The sequence below is a fragment of the Macadamia integrifolia genome, chromosome 4 (assembly GCF_013358625.1).
Source record: "Macadamia integrifolia cultivar HAES 741 chromosome 4, SCU_Mint_v3, whole genome shotgun sequence".
Classification (NCBI taxonomy): Eukaryota; Viridiplantae; Streptophyta; class Magnoliopsida; order Proteales; family Proteaceae; genus Macadamia; species Macadamia integrifolia.
The window spans coordinates 14150223-14167800 of record NC_056560.1 but is presented as its reverse complement, the minus strand read 5'-3'; the positions used below and the strand labels follow the sequence as shown (position 1 = coordinate 14167800).

The following is a 17578-nucleotide window of genomic DNA, read 5'->3' as shown; positions in this document are numbered from 1 at the left end:
AACAATCACTTCTCCTCCATGGTTAGATCCTCAAATTTCAGCTTAAAATTCCAAACTTTCACAGTTGGCAGCCTCTGAAATTTCAACAAGAACAAGGACCACCCAAATGCCATAAACAAAAAACGCAAAATGTTTGACCCAGAAGACTTGTAAGAGTGAAGAAGACCAATTATTCTTGGTCAGATAATCCGATTTCAGACTACCAGAATAAAGAGTTCACAAGTTCAGACTTCGCAACCTCTCTTAAGTTCGAAGGGATAAGGACGGGGAATGACGACGTTTTTGGTCTTTGCTTATTATTATCCTGTATGGACCATTGACCATAGTAGCTAGCGTGCGTGAACAAGCACTTCAATGATACGTTTTTAAATTTTGGATTCATTTTGTTCTGAAAGTTGAAACGTCTTTGGGTAACAGGTAAGTTATCAAATCAAACCTAATACGCAAAGAAGCAAAACAAAATCATTGATTCCATCTCTCATATGAGTAGTAGATGGTAGAACAGTAAACCTGCTCCTCCTTTAATTAGAGACTTTTCAAAAAAGTCGTCTCTTTCACTTTGCTGCTTAACCCGCGTTCTTTGTTGCTCAGTGGTTGCCGCCGGAGTAGCCGTGTCATGTCACGTCCGACAATAACCTCACCTTCAAGAAGAAGAAGAAGACAATAGGAACCCAGTTCTTAAGAACCTCAAAGAGAGATCTTCTTCTCATTCCTTCCCTTTTCATCCCACTTGAGCTCTTGATATGGGGAATTGTTATGCCTGCTTGGGAGTTGTGAACTCGGAAAACCAGGACACATCAAAGAAGAAGAAGAAGCGAAGAAAGAGGGCAAGCAGGGAACGAAGACCCAATCCTTATGCCAACGACCCAAGGTCTCCGGCGCCGATTCGAGTCCTTAAAGACGTTACTTCACTTAGTCACAAAACCCGCATCAGTGACAAGTACATATTGGGTCGTGAACTGGGTCGAGGCGAGTTTGGTATTACCTATTTATGTACCGATAGAGAAACTAAAGAAGCCCTAGCCTGTAAGTCTATTTCGAAGAGGAAGCTGAGAACGGCCATCGACATCGAGGATGTTCGAAGAGAGGTTGCCATCATGTCTAGCCTTCCTGACCACCCAAACATCGTCAGGCTCAGAGCTACTTACGAAGACAACGAGGCCGTGCACCTCGTTATGGAGCTTTGTGAGGGTGGTGAGCTCTTTGATCGGATTGTAGCAAGGGGGCACTACAGTGAGCGTGCGGCGGCAAATGTGGCCCGGACGGTCGCTGAGGTTGTTCGGATGTGCCATGAGCATGGAGTGATGCATAGAGACCTTAAACCTGAGAATTTCCTCTATTCTAATAAGCGAGAGAGTGCGCCGCTTAAAGCGATAGATTTTGGGCTCTCCGTCTTCTTTCGCCCTGGTATGCTACTGGTGTTCAGTTTTCATCGTCTGTTCCTTTTATTTAGTCAGCTTTGATATCGCCGCATCTTTTTTCCTTTTCCCACCTGCTTGGTTTACGATTGCATTGGTTTCCTCTTATCAACCATTGTGATGTTTTACTGAGCAGGAGAGCGGTTCTCTGAGATCGTGGGAAGTCCTTATTATATGGCACCAGAGGTGTTGAAGCGGAATTATGGGCCCGAAGTTGATATATGGAGCGCTGGTGTGATCTTGTATATTTTGTTGTGTGGGGTTCCTCCATTTTGGGCAGGTGTGGATAATTTAGTTTATGTTAATCATAGTATATTTTCTTGAAATCGATTTGGTCTGTTTGATACTTTGATTTTATTTTCTTCTTTCGTTTTTGTTTACATTGTTTGTTGTTTATTGCAGAAACTGAGCAGGGGGTTGCCCTGGCAATCCTGCGGGGTGTGATTGATTTCAAGAGAGATCCATGGCCTAGGGTTTCAGAAAGTGCGAAGAGTCTTGTTCGGCAGATGCTGGAACCAGACCCAAGAAAACGTTTAACTGCTCAGCAGGTTTTGGGTAAGTGGCTTTTGAGTGTATTCAACCTGGTTCTTGGATATTGTCTTGGTTCTGTTCTTTTCTTCATGAATTTGCAGTTCCAGTATGTGAAAGTTAATGATGCATCAAAGTTGCTTCGAGGGTTAGTGAAGTGATGATCCCTGTTCTTTGATACTGTCCCCATCATATTGAAAAATCGAATTCAATTGAGTGTCATCTAGAATGAGGAATTGGGGAATAGTCGACTGACCATTCTGGGTGGAGAATCTCTGGTCTCAAGCTTATGTTTAGTACTGCCGTGGCTTATGATTTATGCTCTATGGTCAGTAAAATATGTTCATGAGTTATGATTTACCTTGACCACTCCTATTTTTAGCTTAGGGTCTCTCTCCAGGAGGCAGTGCTTGCCGATTCCTTGAAGTTTAGACCATCAACTTTGCAGTGGGAGTAGTAGGGTGCTTCGTAGTTTCTTGCTCAACAGAACTTAAATTTATATTGCTAGTAATCATTTGTACAATTTTCTATAATTACCTTCACAGTGTTTTGTTGATTTACCATAGAAATGGTGTCTCAATGTTGGTAGGTCTGTGTTATAAATCTTTACTGCATGTGTTTGCCACAATGCCATCTATAATCGGCTCCACAAAAGGATGGGATCTTGTAAAGCTATGTCCTACTGAATTCCTAGTCTGAGGAACTATTTTAGAGAAAGCTAATGGGCTGAGATTAACTTACTGCAGGAGCATAAGCTGTATGACATCATGCTTTTCTGATACAGTGACTTTGAATCATTTTTTCATGTCAATTAGTTAGCATAGGTGGTCATAGTTGACCTTAACTGCGCTTGAGCTCCTTCTAAATCTCTGTTTTTGAACTTGTGATTGACTTCTTGGTGACTTCTCACTTCCAAGCTCGCATCAATCAAATCAAATCTAATTATGAGCTCAATTTCAGAATTTTGAAATAAATATTTGGCTCATGAAGTCCATAAATCATCTGAATACTTGACAGGCGAAGCTATAATTTTTCTAAGTAATCCATGGAAAAGTGCAAGAGTTGCAGTACAGTTTTTAATCTGTGTATCTACTGATACAGTTCTAACTGATCAAATCGGTAGAATTTTCTTGACAACCACACTAATTGGTGCAAAATTTGGGAAATCTCACTTTTTTCTGTTGAACCTATTCTTAATTTGCTTTTTTTTAATCATTCATCCAATTATTTACCTCTGCAGACCATTCCTGGATACAAAATGCAAAGAAAGCTCCAAATGTTCCACTTGGAGATATTGTGAGGACAAGGCTGAAACAATTCTCTGTGATGAATAGATTCAAAAAGAAAGCCATTCGGGTTAGTATCTAACACCAGTAATAAGTTGGATCTTTTTTTCCTTTTCCTTTTTGGGGGGGATGGGGCACCCATAATCTGTGAAATGACTCATGTCCAGAGAATTAGTACCCTCCATGGAAGTGGCTCTGCCTGAAAGATTTTCTTGTAAAAAAATAGCATGATCAGAAACACTTAAAATATTTGGTCTGCAGTTTTTTGAAGTTCCTCTCTCTCTCTCTCCCTCCTCCCAAAAAAAAAAAATATATATATATATATATAATAATAATAATACAATGACTATAAGAATAAGAGGTTTTGATTATATAGTCTCTGGGCTGAGATTGCTCTTGTGGGATTCCAATCTTCTCTACATGCCCCAAAGAGATGCTCCACCCTATCCATTGAGCCCCTATTCCCCCATGAGAATTTCTGGAAGTTCCTATTCCTGATGTTTAGGTGATGTTTAATTCTACTAGTCATGTGAATGGTTTTAATTTTTGTAATCAATTTTTTAGGTAATTGCGGAACACTTGTCTGTTGAAGAAGTAGAAGTCATAAGAGATATGTTTAAATTGATGGACACTGATAACAATGGGAAAATAACATATGAGGAGCTGAAGGCTGGCTTGCAAAAGGTTGGTTCTCAATTGGCTGAACCAGAGATGAAACTGCTGATGGAAGTGGTAAGTTTCTTCTCTTTATTAGGGAGCTGGAGAGATGTATCTGGGGCTGCTATGTTGCCCTGTTTTGCCTTTTTGCTTCTCCTGAATTTTGCTTCAAACAAAATTTTATAAATCTTCAACAATTTCCATGTTGGTGGCTTAGAACTCCGTATATAAGAGTTTGAGTCTTGTGTCCGATCAGAAGAAGTGGCAGTAGATAGACTATGGGATGCAAACAGTAGTAGTGAATAGTTCCTTTGAGGCTTAGATGATACTGTTGATCATTCTTAACAAATTGTTCATTACCAACTAGTATGATATCGATTATAGTTTGAAAATGAGATCCTTTGCAACTATAGGTTTATGTCAAAGTTTGTTGTGCTTCATACATGGTGAAACCTTGAGAAGATTAATGTTGTGTTTACAAATATATAATACATCGAGATTTGGAATAGTTTCAGTAGAAATATTCGTAATAATTACCCCATGTAACTATATCAGTAACCCCAAATCGTTCTATATTTGATTATTAGATTTCACTTTAAGTTTGTTGGCTTTACGGAGGAAGCCGAATCTCCTTCTCAGTGGAGAAATTGTAGGGAATTCTAGATAGATCTATTTCATTCCTTCGTACGAATTAATAGAGCTGCTCAAGGAGGCAGCCGTTGCACATTTACTACATTTATCTTCTTAGTTACCACTCCTAACACAACTCCTTCCACGCCTTACATAACTAATCCATGATGACTCATAACTTCATCCACTACTCTTTCACCACCCATAATGACAATTAACTTACTCTTAACTTTTTTTTTTTTTGATACCCAGGGTTTCCGGATCTTTAACCCGACTAGTCCCTGGGGTCATTGTGATACCGCTTACACAGGACCGGGTCAGTTCGAGACGGAAACTCTCGTGTGGTGGCCCCAAGAAGTTAGGTGCAGCGGCGAAGGTTTGATCACGGGACCTTGCTTCTTGAGGCGGAGTGCCGTTCCAAGCCAACTGCGCTAACCCCTTGGGTGGAACTTACTCTAACTTAACTACTACATATAACCCACTTACTAGCCACGTGGTTAGCCATGCATGGTGTGCATGGCCCATGATGCTCATAACAAGTCCCTCCCCTTTAAGGAATGGGCTTGTGCTTAAGCCCCAAGTTGGGGAGATGGTGCACCATAGACATGACAATCTCCCAAGTTGCTTCTGCTGGAGATAATCCTTGCCAGTGGATCAGAACCTGTGGCCTTCCTTTATGCCTTCTGTGCACTAGGATGGCTTGGGGTTGGATGGAGGGCCATTTCATCGTCTCAAACAACTGTCTGAAATGGGATCCTCTCACCTGTCTTCTTTTTGAGCTGAGAGACATGGAAGACAGGGTGAATGCATGATTCCTTGGCCAACTCAAGCTTGTATGCAACTGCTCCAATTCGCTGAACCATCTGATACGGGCAGTAAAATCTGGGTTGTAGCTTCTAATCTCTTCTTACTTCTTGGAGATAGTGTAGTTAGGGTTGGAGTCTAAGAAACACCCGATCTCCAATCTCCTGTTGTGTCTTAGTAAAAATTGCTTTGTTTTGGTTTTATTTGTTGGAGATTCTGACTGTTTTTTATATTTGAGTACTCCCACTTCTTCAAGTAGAAAGCAAATATATGATCTATGTTGTGTGTAGTTTTAATTTGTATTTCATGTCCAGGGATTATCCACTGAAGCTTTATGGTGGATATTGTAAAATATCATTGGGGAAGTGTTTTCTGTTGAGAGAGATGCTCCCGGACAGGAAACTTTCATCCAATATCATTAAACATAATGTTTACCTTTTTAGAGTTCATGTTCCATTTTTTTTTATTTATTTATTTATCTGTTTGTTCTATAATCTTCTATTTTGGGAATATTACCCCAAATTTCTATTTCAGGCTGATGTCGATGGGAATGGTACATTAGACTATGGAGAGTTTGTTACAGTTACAATCCACTTACAGAAGATGGAGAATGATGAACATTTCCGTAGAGCATTTATGTTCTTTGATAGGGATGGGAGTGGTTATATTGAGATGGATGAGCTACGGGAAACCATGAAAGATGATTCTGGAGAAGTTGATGATGAAATACTGAATGATATTATACGTGAGGTCGACACAGACAAGGTTTTAGATTTTTCCATCATCCATCTTTCTCACTTTTCTTTGCCACTAATTCTGTCATCACAGAAATTTTTTACTATTTTTATGCTTCAAAAAATTCAGGATGGAAGAATCAGTTACGAGGAATTTGTTGCAATGATGAAAACTGGTACTGATTGGAGAAAGGCATCTCGACAATACTCAAGAGAGAGGTTCAAGAGCTTGAGCATTAACCTGATGAAGGATGGTTCTCTGAAAATGGTTAATGTAGCAGACGGTCAAGTTACAGTTGTTGAAGCTAATGGGAACATTTCCTAGGTCTTCTGTGATGCAGAAAATTCTATTGCTGTGAAGCTAAACCAAAGCAATATGCATCTTCAGAATATCCAATGCACTAAAAATCTGGTGTGGGGGAAATTGGTATCCGAGAGTCTTGGCTCCATAAATGAAGCTAAAATGTCGGCGTCTGATCTGGTTTTGTTGGCAGGACTTTGGTTTGCTTTTTGGCTGCTTGGGAGAAGATCCCAGAGATATTGGACTGGCTAGGTTTTGGTCTTGGTAGAGAAAGATCTTATTGATAATTCTTTTAGACCTTGTATCACGTTTGTAAATTTGTCTATGTGATTATTTTCCTGCAATGTTTTTCTATGTGAGCTGTTATGGTATTCTGAGAAACTAAATAGGTTTTGGGGTCACATTTTCAGTTGAAATCAGTACTAAAAAATAGGATTTTAGTTGCAATTTTCCTTCAGAGCAGGTTTCACCTAAAAACAAAAATGCATTGAAAGTCGAGGACTGTGTAGAAGATATGTTAAGAGTGTGGAAATACTTAGAAGGATAAGTGATCAAATTAGAATCTAAAATTTCACACGTGATTAATCTCAACTGTTCCTTATATATTCAGTGATGGAAGTACGTTAAGTTCTAAATTGCAGTCTTGTACCCAACATCTCCCGAGAGAAAAACTCTGGTCTAACGAATCCTTTTTTAAACACCAAATTCAATATCCCATAAATTGAACTACCGAAGGTTGTATCTCAAAGCTAATTGGAACATGACTCATCCTGTAAACCGGAAAGGAGATAAAATTTCAGACTCGAAATAGGTCAAAAGACAATATAAAACATTCAAAGGAAAATGGTTTGGGGGAGTGTGGGAAGCCGCACTCTTCAAGGAAACACTTTCCCAACGTTATATTTCATTGGCAAAAATTGTTTGTCACCCAGAATATACCAATGAGATATCTTTATTGTGATGAGTTTCTAGAAGTCCCACCCAACCTCTAGAACCAATGGATTAAGAGATTCTTCAGCTGTTTTATGTCCAAAATCTCTAGAGTTGGGGGGGGGGGGGGGGTTGGTTCATCTTAGATCATTTTTCATCAAAGCAAAGAGAATCTGAAACCAGAAGAAAAACCTTCTGTATCATTTAGCTTGAAAGACAAATTCAGCTCTACAGTTTTTTTTTTATTATTATTTAAGGGTGGGGTGTTAAACTATATAGCTTTACAAATCTTAATTAGGATCTACAAGACCTGATAACGGGTTCATGACCCTCCTGGTAATTCTGTTTTACTGAAAAAAACCTAATAATTCTGTCACATGACTAATGATTGTTGTACCAAAAAAAAGAAAAACTAATGATGTAGGATTAAAGATAGCTACCCGGCAAATATTTTGTAAGAAAAGACAGCCAGGAGGCTCAGGACAGGGCCCGCAGGCGCCTCTTGAGCAACTTCTTCTTCTTCTTCGTTTTTTTTAGTGTCTTAAAACTTCAGGCATAAGTGCATAAGGTAGGGGTTCCAGATTCTCTTCACGTTTTCCTTCGCCGCGGGACTTGAGGTGCTTGGGTGCTTGGATGGGACTCCGCAATGGCATTTTGACCCATCAGGAAGGTGGGAATGAAGTAATTAACACACGAGGATGATGGGTGAACCGCTTACCAGAAAAAAAGCATGGTGGGTGAATCCTTCTCCAACGTGCGGGGGAAAACATTCCCTGACCTGTAAAAGTGTAAGCCAACCTTACGCCTATCCCAATTCCCACTGATCCAGAGATTGATCAATCCATACTGGATTTTTAGGTTTAAGGCACATTATGGCCGATTCAGGCCGATTCATGAATCTTGATGAATCCAAATTTCTGAATCAATTCTAAATTGAAATCGAGGGAGAATTATCATGATTCTTAAATCCTCTATTTAAATATATGGAGAACATTCTCTCTCTCTCTCTCCCTCTCTTTTTGAAGATTCCTTTGTCAAGACACCTTCCAAGTTCCAGGTTGATGGGATGGAGATGCTCTTTATCTTGAAAGCGACTTGGACTTGGTAAATTAACAAAAAGGGAGCCGGAGAGGGGTACACACACCGCTTGCGTGCAGTAAACTAGCGGACATAGGATGGATCGACGAGACATCCTTCATATAAGAGGGTAGGAGAGTCATTTCAATATAAAAAAAAATTGAGATAGACACAACGAATAGTCTGTGTGCCAAATCTTTTTTCATTAACAAATAGCAATTTGAATTCTGAACATCATCACACAGTGATATGGTAAAAATAGACTGGGTGATCTTCCCTCCAGTCTTAATGCTCCAGTTGACCTGTACAAAAGAGAAAACACGGGAGAGCCGGGCTGACCCCACAGGAGACTCTCCGATGCCTAAGTTAGATCTTTCCACAACAAATGCTCAAGATAAATTTTTCAGTCAAAAGAAGTGATTGATCATCTATGATGGAGATTTACCTTGGTATTTATGGGCTACTGATAGAGAGAGAAGGAGTGGCATTTGTGGAGAGTCCTGTTTAGACATAGAGTCCTTGAGGGGAGTGGCTCTGTGATTCTAGAAATATTCCGAGTTCCAGGGCATGTTCTAAGAATATTCTCCGTTGATCTTGGAGGTGCAAGTTATAAGAGGGGTGGACGCCTCTGATGACTGTAGTGGATAGAGTCCTACCACCGTGATCAGGGATCACGTCCCTTGAATGTAGGAGTGGGTGTGTGCATGTTTCTGGGTGCCTTATTTGGCTGTGCCGAGCTGAGGTGATAGGTCGGGCAAGCTGAGGTGACTGATTGGCATGAGAAGATGCCGAAATGGCTGCTCTGCACAAGGAGAGGCCGAGGTGGCGGGTCAGTCTTCTGTTCAGATTTATATACACCCTTCAGTTGTGCTGAGGAAGGAGACATATTTTACCTCATCACACAATAATTTCTTTTAAGAATGTTTGGCAATGGAAGATGTCTGAACAACACTTGAAAATCTCTTTTAATATTAATTAAAAAATATATATCTTCAAATGTGTATTAAGTACGATCATCATATACTTATAGTAAGTAACCTATTATCCAAATCAAACCTAATTAACCATATTAAATACCCACTAAGATCTACACTTTAACATTCAATAAAACTCCTCTCCCTCCTCTTCCCTGAACAGATCCCCTTGTAATGAATATAGCATGCAAGGATGGCATGAGGAGGACCCAGTTATGAGAAGAGAGAAGAAGCCAATCGTGAGAAGCGATACAGCATCTTCAGCACTCCCAAGGCACGTCCCATTAAATTAAGAACCGTCCCAAGTCCCAACGTCTTTGGGTGAATAGAAAAAAGGAACGATAAGAGAGCACGTTCTTAGTGGCAAAGGTACGCACACATGCGTAGGGTACCGTAAATAATCACCACTGCGCGGTGGGACGGTGCGGTTGACAACCGGCCGACCCGGAGATGATGGTGGAGACAAGAGTGATGGAGGAGGGTTCGACTCAAAACCATCGATTCCAGAACCTTCTAGAGTCTTCGTTGCGAGCCATTGCCGACGACGAAGCTCACTGTCCACTGTGCTCTTAGGCTCTCGTCAGCATCGTCAGTTAATAAAGAAATACTCAATTAACGATCATCACCCCTTCCTGAGTCAATAAATAGCACATCCGATCCCTTCACGTCGTTTCGATTTCCTAATTTGACAGGTTTCAGAGTTTCAAAGAGAGAGACGATAATGGGGGTGGATTACTACAACATTTTGAAGGTGAACAGAAATGCAACTGATGAAGACCTGAAGAAGGCGTACAAGAGATTGGCCATGAAGTGGCACCCTGACAAGAACCCAGACGTCAAGAAAAGAGAAGCGGAAGCCAAGTTCAAGCAGATCTCCGAGGCTTACGACGTCCTCAGCGACCCTCAGAAGAGGCAGATCTACGACGCCTACGGTGAAGAAGCCCTCAAGGACAATATCCTTCCTCCTACTTCTGGGGGTGCTACCAACTTCCGGTTCCATCCTCGCGATGCCGAAGACATCTTCGCCGAGTTCTTCGGTAGTTCCGACGGCTTTGGCGGTGGCCTTGGTCGTACATTTGGGGAAACTTTTAATAGGTATTCTCGTGCGGATTCTGCCGGTCAACCCAATCGCAAGATTCCACCGGTCGAAAAGAATCTAGCTTTTAGTCTGGAGGAGCTTTACTCTGGTTCTAAACGGAAGATGAAGATCTCTAGGACCGTTGTTGATGCTTACGGGTATCTTATATTTTCTCTCATCCATTATTCGTTTCTATCACTTGCTTTTGCTTTCTTAGTGCGATTGCTTCTGGTTCTTCTCCGAGTCATTTGTATGGTATTGACATTGGTGTTTTACTTTTTCCACTATATATACCTCTATCTTTTATATGAACTCTCTATATTTATGTATTTATTTATTTTTCCTTCTGTTTACTGCACAATATCTTCTCTTCTGCTGCGGATGAAAATTTTAGCTGTACAGAATCAATAGATTTCTCCGGTTAAGATGTGGCTCTGATAAATAATTGATATAGGTTTTCTTTGACAAATGCTAGACTACTTACACAAATTCAGCAACATGAAAGAATGATCAGAATATCAATGCATCCGATAAAACTTGATTTCAGTGCATAGATACCACTAGTTGTCGTTATAATTATGTTGGCTGTGCTAAATTTGACATTCAATTCTATTTTACCATGGTTATTCAAGTGGCGATGTATCATGTCTATCAGAATGAGGGCGCATGCTACAGCTTCACCTAGTGTTTTTAGGCCAATAATTATTATATTTGTATATCAAGAAGTTACCAAATTGAGGAGTAAGAGAAGAGAAGGAATAAGTTGGAAAAGGTATGATTTTGTAGCGATGAAATTTGAATTCCCATCTGAAAATTGAAATTGAGTAGTTGGAAATTAGTAACCTTTTTGAACACCTACTGCATGGAGACAAATGTGTTGGGAGTGCCACATCCTTTGTATGCTATACATATATCTACCATCCAAATGTTTTGTGGGTCGCATTAGTTTGGCAAAAGAGGGATCTAGAGGTGCTTATTCAGTATAGATACCCTCTTTTGGAGTGAAGGGATTGGAGCAGATATGTGGTTTGAGAATTATTAAAGGCTTCTTTTTTACCCTGGGGATTGAAGCATGTTGATTTTCCTTTGTCCTTCTCTCTATCTTGGTCATTCAGCATGTTAGTGTTCAATACTCTTATATGCCACATCCTTCCTAGAATATGGAGATGGTTTTCTTTGTTAATTCTGTCTATGGAATAAGTGGAATAACTGCACAGTTGATCCTGTATGTGGCAAGGTTTATATTGGCTTAGTGTGGAAACTGATCTTGTTTGAGATATTATTCAATTTTGAATTGCTGGGATCAGGCTTTTGTTCTTCAACTATCTTTATCTCAGGGTTTTATTGTTCGAAAGTGAGAGTTATTGATCTGATATTCTCTGTTTTTCTGCTCTTCTGTTCAAAATAATGATGGAGGATGTAAAAACAATAAGAGACCAAAGTGTTTTATGCAATTTGCTAAATTCAAAAGGGCAATTTATTTTCTACAACTTTATCATTGGAGGTCGATACCTCAACAATTGTAGTGTTGGTGGATATCGATTTGCAATAAAATATTATAGTATGGAATCAATGATGGCCACCCTCCTTTTCCGGATTGAGGCTTGATACTCGATGGTATACTTCAGCTATTGATGGTAACAAGTCATGGTTGATGACTTTTTCAGTAACTTGGAAACTATGACCTGCATCCAGTGTGCAAAGATTATGTCTAGGATAAATCCATTATCTTTGTTGTAGAGCTGGTCTATGTTTCTAAATTGAAAAGAGAGCTTAAACTTAGTTGTTGGCGTCTAATGTCCTTCTGTTGTGGCATGCGGAGAGATCAGGCTCCCTAAAAATGTTGGCCTTTTGTTAAATGCCTACAAGTAGGATGGAGAAAGGCATCTTATCCCTCTTAGGGTTGACAAATTGCATTCAGCTAGCCACCAGCTACCTTCAGTAATTGATATTCTTCTCTTTTCTTTATGATAGTTTTTCCTCTATGTAGAATGGTAAGATTTTTTCCACCTTGAATAATGTCATTGTGTGGGTTTTTTACTGATGCCCTAGGAGAGGATTAAGATTAGCTAGCAACTTTTAGTTTTTATCCATGTCTCTACTGTCGGTACTTTGCCCGTAATCTGACAGTCCCTATGAAGTTTGTTATCAGATGTTCACAGGTATTTCAGAATGTCATGAAGCCTGATCTGTCCATGCTGTGTGTCCAAATTTTCATAAAGTGAAATCGAACATCAGCTAGTGTCTTCTGTATTTACACTGGAAAATCCTGTCAAAGCTTTTCGAAGGTATTCAAACAAAAGTTGCAAGATAGAGCATAAAGTGTAGGTCCATTACATAACTTCTTTTGTGAATTTCAAAGAGAGAACGTATTGGATTTTATTTTGGAAAGATTCCAGAAAGTCATCTGCTTCCGTAGTTTTCTTAAGGTATTTAGTCCTTAGTGTGTCATGTTCCAATCCAATCCAGGCCATTGGATGGTTGATGGAGATAGCCTAGGTTCTTCCATGCTGTCATGGCAACCTTTGCAACTCTGACCATTTGCAGATTTCTGCTGAAACTTGAAAGGGAAAACGTTCTGTTGAAGATTCAGTTTGTTCGCATCCCACACTTCCTCCCCCCGCCCCAAGAGGAAGGGGGAGGGGAGATCCAGTTTGTTGGAATCCAGTGGCATACTGTAAGAAAACTTCATGATCAGGATTGGTAAAAGAGAAGTGATTTCTGTTGGAAGAGAAATAAATCTGCTTTGGGTCCTATTTGGCTGAAATATTGTGATTTAGTGAGAAGTGCCGTGTGTGAGGTGATTGTTTTGACTTTGGACTAATTGGTATTAAGGGAATTTATTGTGGATATGGGTGTTAGGGTGGTCCATCCAATGCGACAGGGAGCCCACAGATTTTGGTTATCATTGACTAATTTGTATCCAGAGGGGCAATGTCTGATTTTAGGCTCATTTGGTTAGAACCCAGGGAAATACCATCTGGAGTATACGTGACCAGGATTTGCAAACGATAAGTGGATATGGATAGAAATTTAGTCTGATTTGGATTAATTTTATTGGAAATAACATGACTAAAAGAAATCTCCCATGTCTTAGGAATCTTTTGGACCCTTGTATTGGTACTGAGGGCATTTATGGTCGGTGTTGATTCTAATTGAATGGCAGAAAGAGCCGGTCGGTGTGGTGTCAAGTTGATTCCATTTGAATGGTAGAAAGAGCCCACATTGGATGAAATTCCTTAGAGGAATCCAGACTGTGCAACTAGAGATCTTCATGATCAAGACTAGAAGAAGTTACTAGGTCATAGAATATGGTTGAGAGGCTTTCTCAAAATCTTACTTAGGTTCTTGCAACAAGGTAGTGCTTCCACACACACCTTGTATGTGGAAGCACACACACATTGTGAGAGGCTCTCTCTCTCTCTCAACACACACACATTTCCCCCCCTTCTCTAGTAGAACTCTGTAAGACACTTTGCCTGCGTGCTTTGTTTCCGTGGTTGCTGTTTGGGGTCGTGTATCATAGTTCCAGTTTCAGGACTCAGCCATTGCTTCTCTGGCTGATTATAATGTCAAATAGGGCTGAAAACCAGATGGATTCGGGCAGGTTGAGCCAAGGGTCAATGGGATATGGCCCATCCACAAACTTCTAGATTCATAAATCGGCAGGGTTGGCCCTACCCTACACTAGCCCATTGATAATCATTTGGGTTCTGAAGGCCCACTTAAAATTCTTCCCCTGCTTCTGTGCAGCATAATTTTACATTTCAGCATTTATATTCTATAGCATCCATAGAAATCTCTCTCTGTAACATTTAATTTCAGAGCAAAATCATTTAGAGAATATTGCATGGTTCAAAGATGTTCCCCACAAGCTGAATTAAAGTTTAAAAAAAATGCCTCACTTTTGTAATCGGTACATGTAATACAGATTTTATCAATTAATAGTCAGGATTACCCCCTTTTTTTAATTAACAAAATATACCCCTTGATTCCTACATCAATGTTTTGTACCCTCCCATGCTCTTCACTTGGAATCATCCACAGTACAAGCATGGACCTCCATGCCCAACCAACCTATTGTGATTCCATGTCGGTAGTAGATTGGCTATCTGGCTGCCTTCCGAAATTGGAAAGGGCACCTTTTCATTGATCATTTCCATGTTTAGCCATATTGGGTTTTCCATACCCTGCAGAAGCTGCACTCTTAAGTTCCCAAATTTAAAATTCTTATCAAAATATATTTAATAAATTACTGGTAAAAAATCCCAGAAACTATGTGACCCAAGCAATGTTAATATGCTTAATTCCTTGTCTTCCGAGCATTTTATCTGTTATAAGTAGTCCAAAAACCCCTGAGTACCTAAATTTGCTGGAAAACCAGTTAGCTCCTTCCAAAAAGTTACTCTGGTGTTGGTAGAATGTGGGCCAACCCTCTAGTTGCCCAATTCATGCTTTTTTGCTAGGACTAGGACAGATCGAAGTTTTTCAATGATTCTTTGAGGACAGGGATCTTTTCCTGCCATATAGACACATAGGTTGCCTCAATGTCCAGCATGTCACCATGAGAGAACATCTTGAGAAGCATATGTTGAAGGTGAGTGCTCTGTAGAAAAAAAGGGGTATCAACTATTCATGGAGTAGGTTTGACTCTTGAACTATGATCGACAATAAACTTTGCATTTAGAGGTGCAAATGTATTGCTGTTTTTGCCCTTGATATCTAGAGCAATTTCGATGATTGGTTTTGGATATGATTCATGAGTCTCTCTCTCTCTCTCTCTCCCCCTCCCCAGTGTGCACGTGTCTGTGTGGGGAAACATCTGATTTATTGTCAATAAAATGAGTGAGTGCGATTCTGACATTGTATAGTAGGGATTGGATATAGGATTTAAATTCATAAAAGAGACTGTTTGAGGATATTCTTAAACTTTGAGGCAGTTAGTGAGAAAAATATCTTGTATTCTGACATTATATGCCCTTTGGAAAATTGTTTTTCTGGTAAAAATGTCATGTTTCTACAGGGGGAAAAGTATCCAGAGAAAGAACTAAGGGAAAGAGAAAAATGGCAAGAAGACAAAGGAAGACGAGTTAATGTACTCTTTGATTTATGTTGTTTCCCAAATATCATGTTGATAATCACAGGGAAACATAAGATTACATTGGAAATTTCTGGATTAGGCGTACGATTCAATGGAGCACATTGCAATAGAACATTAGACAGAGGTTGAAATTCTTACAGATATTATTTCAGCTTTCCCAGTCTGTGTGGAAATAGCTGGCTGGCTCATGAATGTTGATAAGTCTTGTTGTTAAACATTCTAGAAAATGGAAAATCAATTATGAAATGTCTATTTATAGCACAGTCTTGTTATATTGTTAGGCTTCATTAATAAAACATATCGGTATGTTTATTGCATTTTGTCTGAAACATTATTCGTTTTTGTAAATTTTGCTTTTCTTTTTTCTCCTTTGGCTTGATGCACCAGTATCTTTGTTGCAGTAAGCCAACAACTGTGGAGGAGATCTTGATAATTGATATTAAGCCTGGGTGGAAGAAGGGAACAAAGATAACTTTTCCTGAGAAGGGCAACCAAGATCCAGGCACCATTGCAGGAGACCTCATTTTCTTGGTTGATGAGAAACCCCATGCAGTTTACACAAGGGATGGGAATGATCTGTTAGTCAACCAGAAGATATCACTCTTGGATGCACTCGCAGGGAAGACTCTGAACCTGACAATGCTGGATGGGAGGCAACTTACAATCCCAGTCACGAATATTGTCAAACCAGGTGATGAGATGGTGATAGAAAATGAAGGAATGCCCATCTCAAAAGAACCTGGGAAGAAAGGAAACCTGACAATAAAATTTGATGTCAAATTTCCATCTAGGCTCACCACAGAACAGAAATCAGATCTGAGGAGGGTGTTGGGAAGGAGCTGACTCTGAATGGATTCAGATCCTCTCCGGTCGTGCTAGAGGCCCCTCCCAGCCATCAGATCGCACCTCACACCCCACTCCCTAATGGCCAGAGAGATCTGGATCCACTTGGGAGGACTTCTTTCGTGTTTTTTTCCTCGATAAATACCATGAACTCAAGAGTTTGCAAGTGGCTTTTAACATGGGCGGATGGAAGTGCCAGTTGGTTGTAAATATATTACATTTGACAGCGAAAGGGGAAGATGTGAATAGTAGGAGGTAAGAGTTGTTTGGGGAAGGGGTATTGAAACTTGGTAACAAATTTCATGTTAAGGCCCTCTAAGTTGGAAGGATTGTTGATTATGGGCTGGAGGGAGGGGTGTTCTGATTGCAAGACGCAAGAGATGCGTCTGGTGGTGGTACACGTCGGTCTGCCTGGACGTGCCTTTGCATGAACTGTGATTTGTACACTAAAAAATTAACTCTTGGATTTGTTACATACAGTTGCTAATTATTGCGCAACGGTGAAGGGTTCATTGTTGTTTCAAAGTTGAATCAAATTCAATGTATTGTTTGTTTACTGATTTAGTAATGAGGGTTTTTTATGGACTGTTAAAGGCCGTATCTGGCTAGTGCTTGGCCTCTTATTTTTCCAATCTATAATCCCTTGTATCTTTTCCTGCTCTAGGCCTGGGCACATGTATTTTCCTGGAGCTTTGATTAATCTATATGTGGCAATTATGCGTACGAAGTAGGAAAAACCCGAAGAACAAATTAACAAAAATCAAGCACAAGGAATTCATTACGCTTCTCCAACGAAGCAGGGTCCTTCTGAGCTTGCTTTGCCCCGTCAGGCTGTCACTAGGTCTCATGTCTCAACAGTACTTTTATAAATGTTTGCTATTGTGTAACCCATAACTGGTTTGTTTGATGGGCAGTTTCTTCCCCTACTATAGTGATCTCCGTATTTTAGTGGAGAGATATGCAAGGTCCGTTTGTTTTTCCTTTTCCTGCGAAATTTTTTTTCCCAACTAGATTGGACACTTACATTAGTTACCCTTGTGATGAGTCTGTCCATAAGAACTTTTGCCATTCTTTTTGGTTATGAATAAAGATTTAGAAAGAGTTTTTCCGTAGAGGTGCCATAGAAGTTTTTTCCGCAAGGGTATCTTTGAAGCCAAACTTATGCATCTTTTATTTGCCATGTGGTAGAAGTCGAACACTTGGCCTATCGAGGGGAA

General features: G+C 40.0%; 2 protein-coding genes across 3 annotated transcripts; both read left to right on the top strand.

The window, feature by feature from the left end:
• The first annotated feature begins 205 nt into the window (after positions 1–205).
• Positions 206–6712, top strand: LOC122075556 (calcium-dependent protein kinase 10-like). Of its 2 annotated transcripts, XM_042640624.1 has the most exons (8): positions 206–417; positions 592–1407; positions 1555–1698; positions 1821–1973; positions 3187–3302; positions 3797–3964; positions 5858–6088; positions 6188–6712. In XM_042640624.1, the coding sequence occupies exons 2-8, from the start codon at positions 744–746 to the stop codon at positions 6380–6382; spliced, it is 1671 nt and encodes a 556-aa protein (XP_042496558.1). In that variant the 5' UTR covers positions 206–417; positions 592–743; the 3' UTR covers positions 6383–6712. The 2 variants fall into 2 exon arrangements, with proteins under 2 accessions (XP_042496558.1, XP_042496557.1); XM_042640623.1 differs by lacking the exon at positions 206–417 and having other exon boundaries at positions 440–1407.
• A 2963-nt stretch (positions 6713–9675) lies between these two features.
• On the top strand, positions 9676–16954 carry LOC122075558 (dnaJ homolog subfamily B member 4-like). Its single transcript, XM_042640625.1, has 2 exons — positions 9676–10575; positions 15920–16954. Exons 1-2 carry the CDS (start codon positions 10061–10063, stop codon positions 16359–16361), a joined length of 957 nt encoding a protein of 318 aa, XP_042496559.1. The 5' UTR covers positions 9676–10060; the 3' UTR covers positions 16362–16954.
• The last annotated feature ends 624 nt before the right edge of the window (positions 16955–17578 follow it).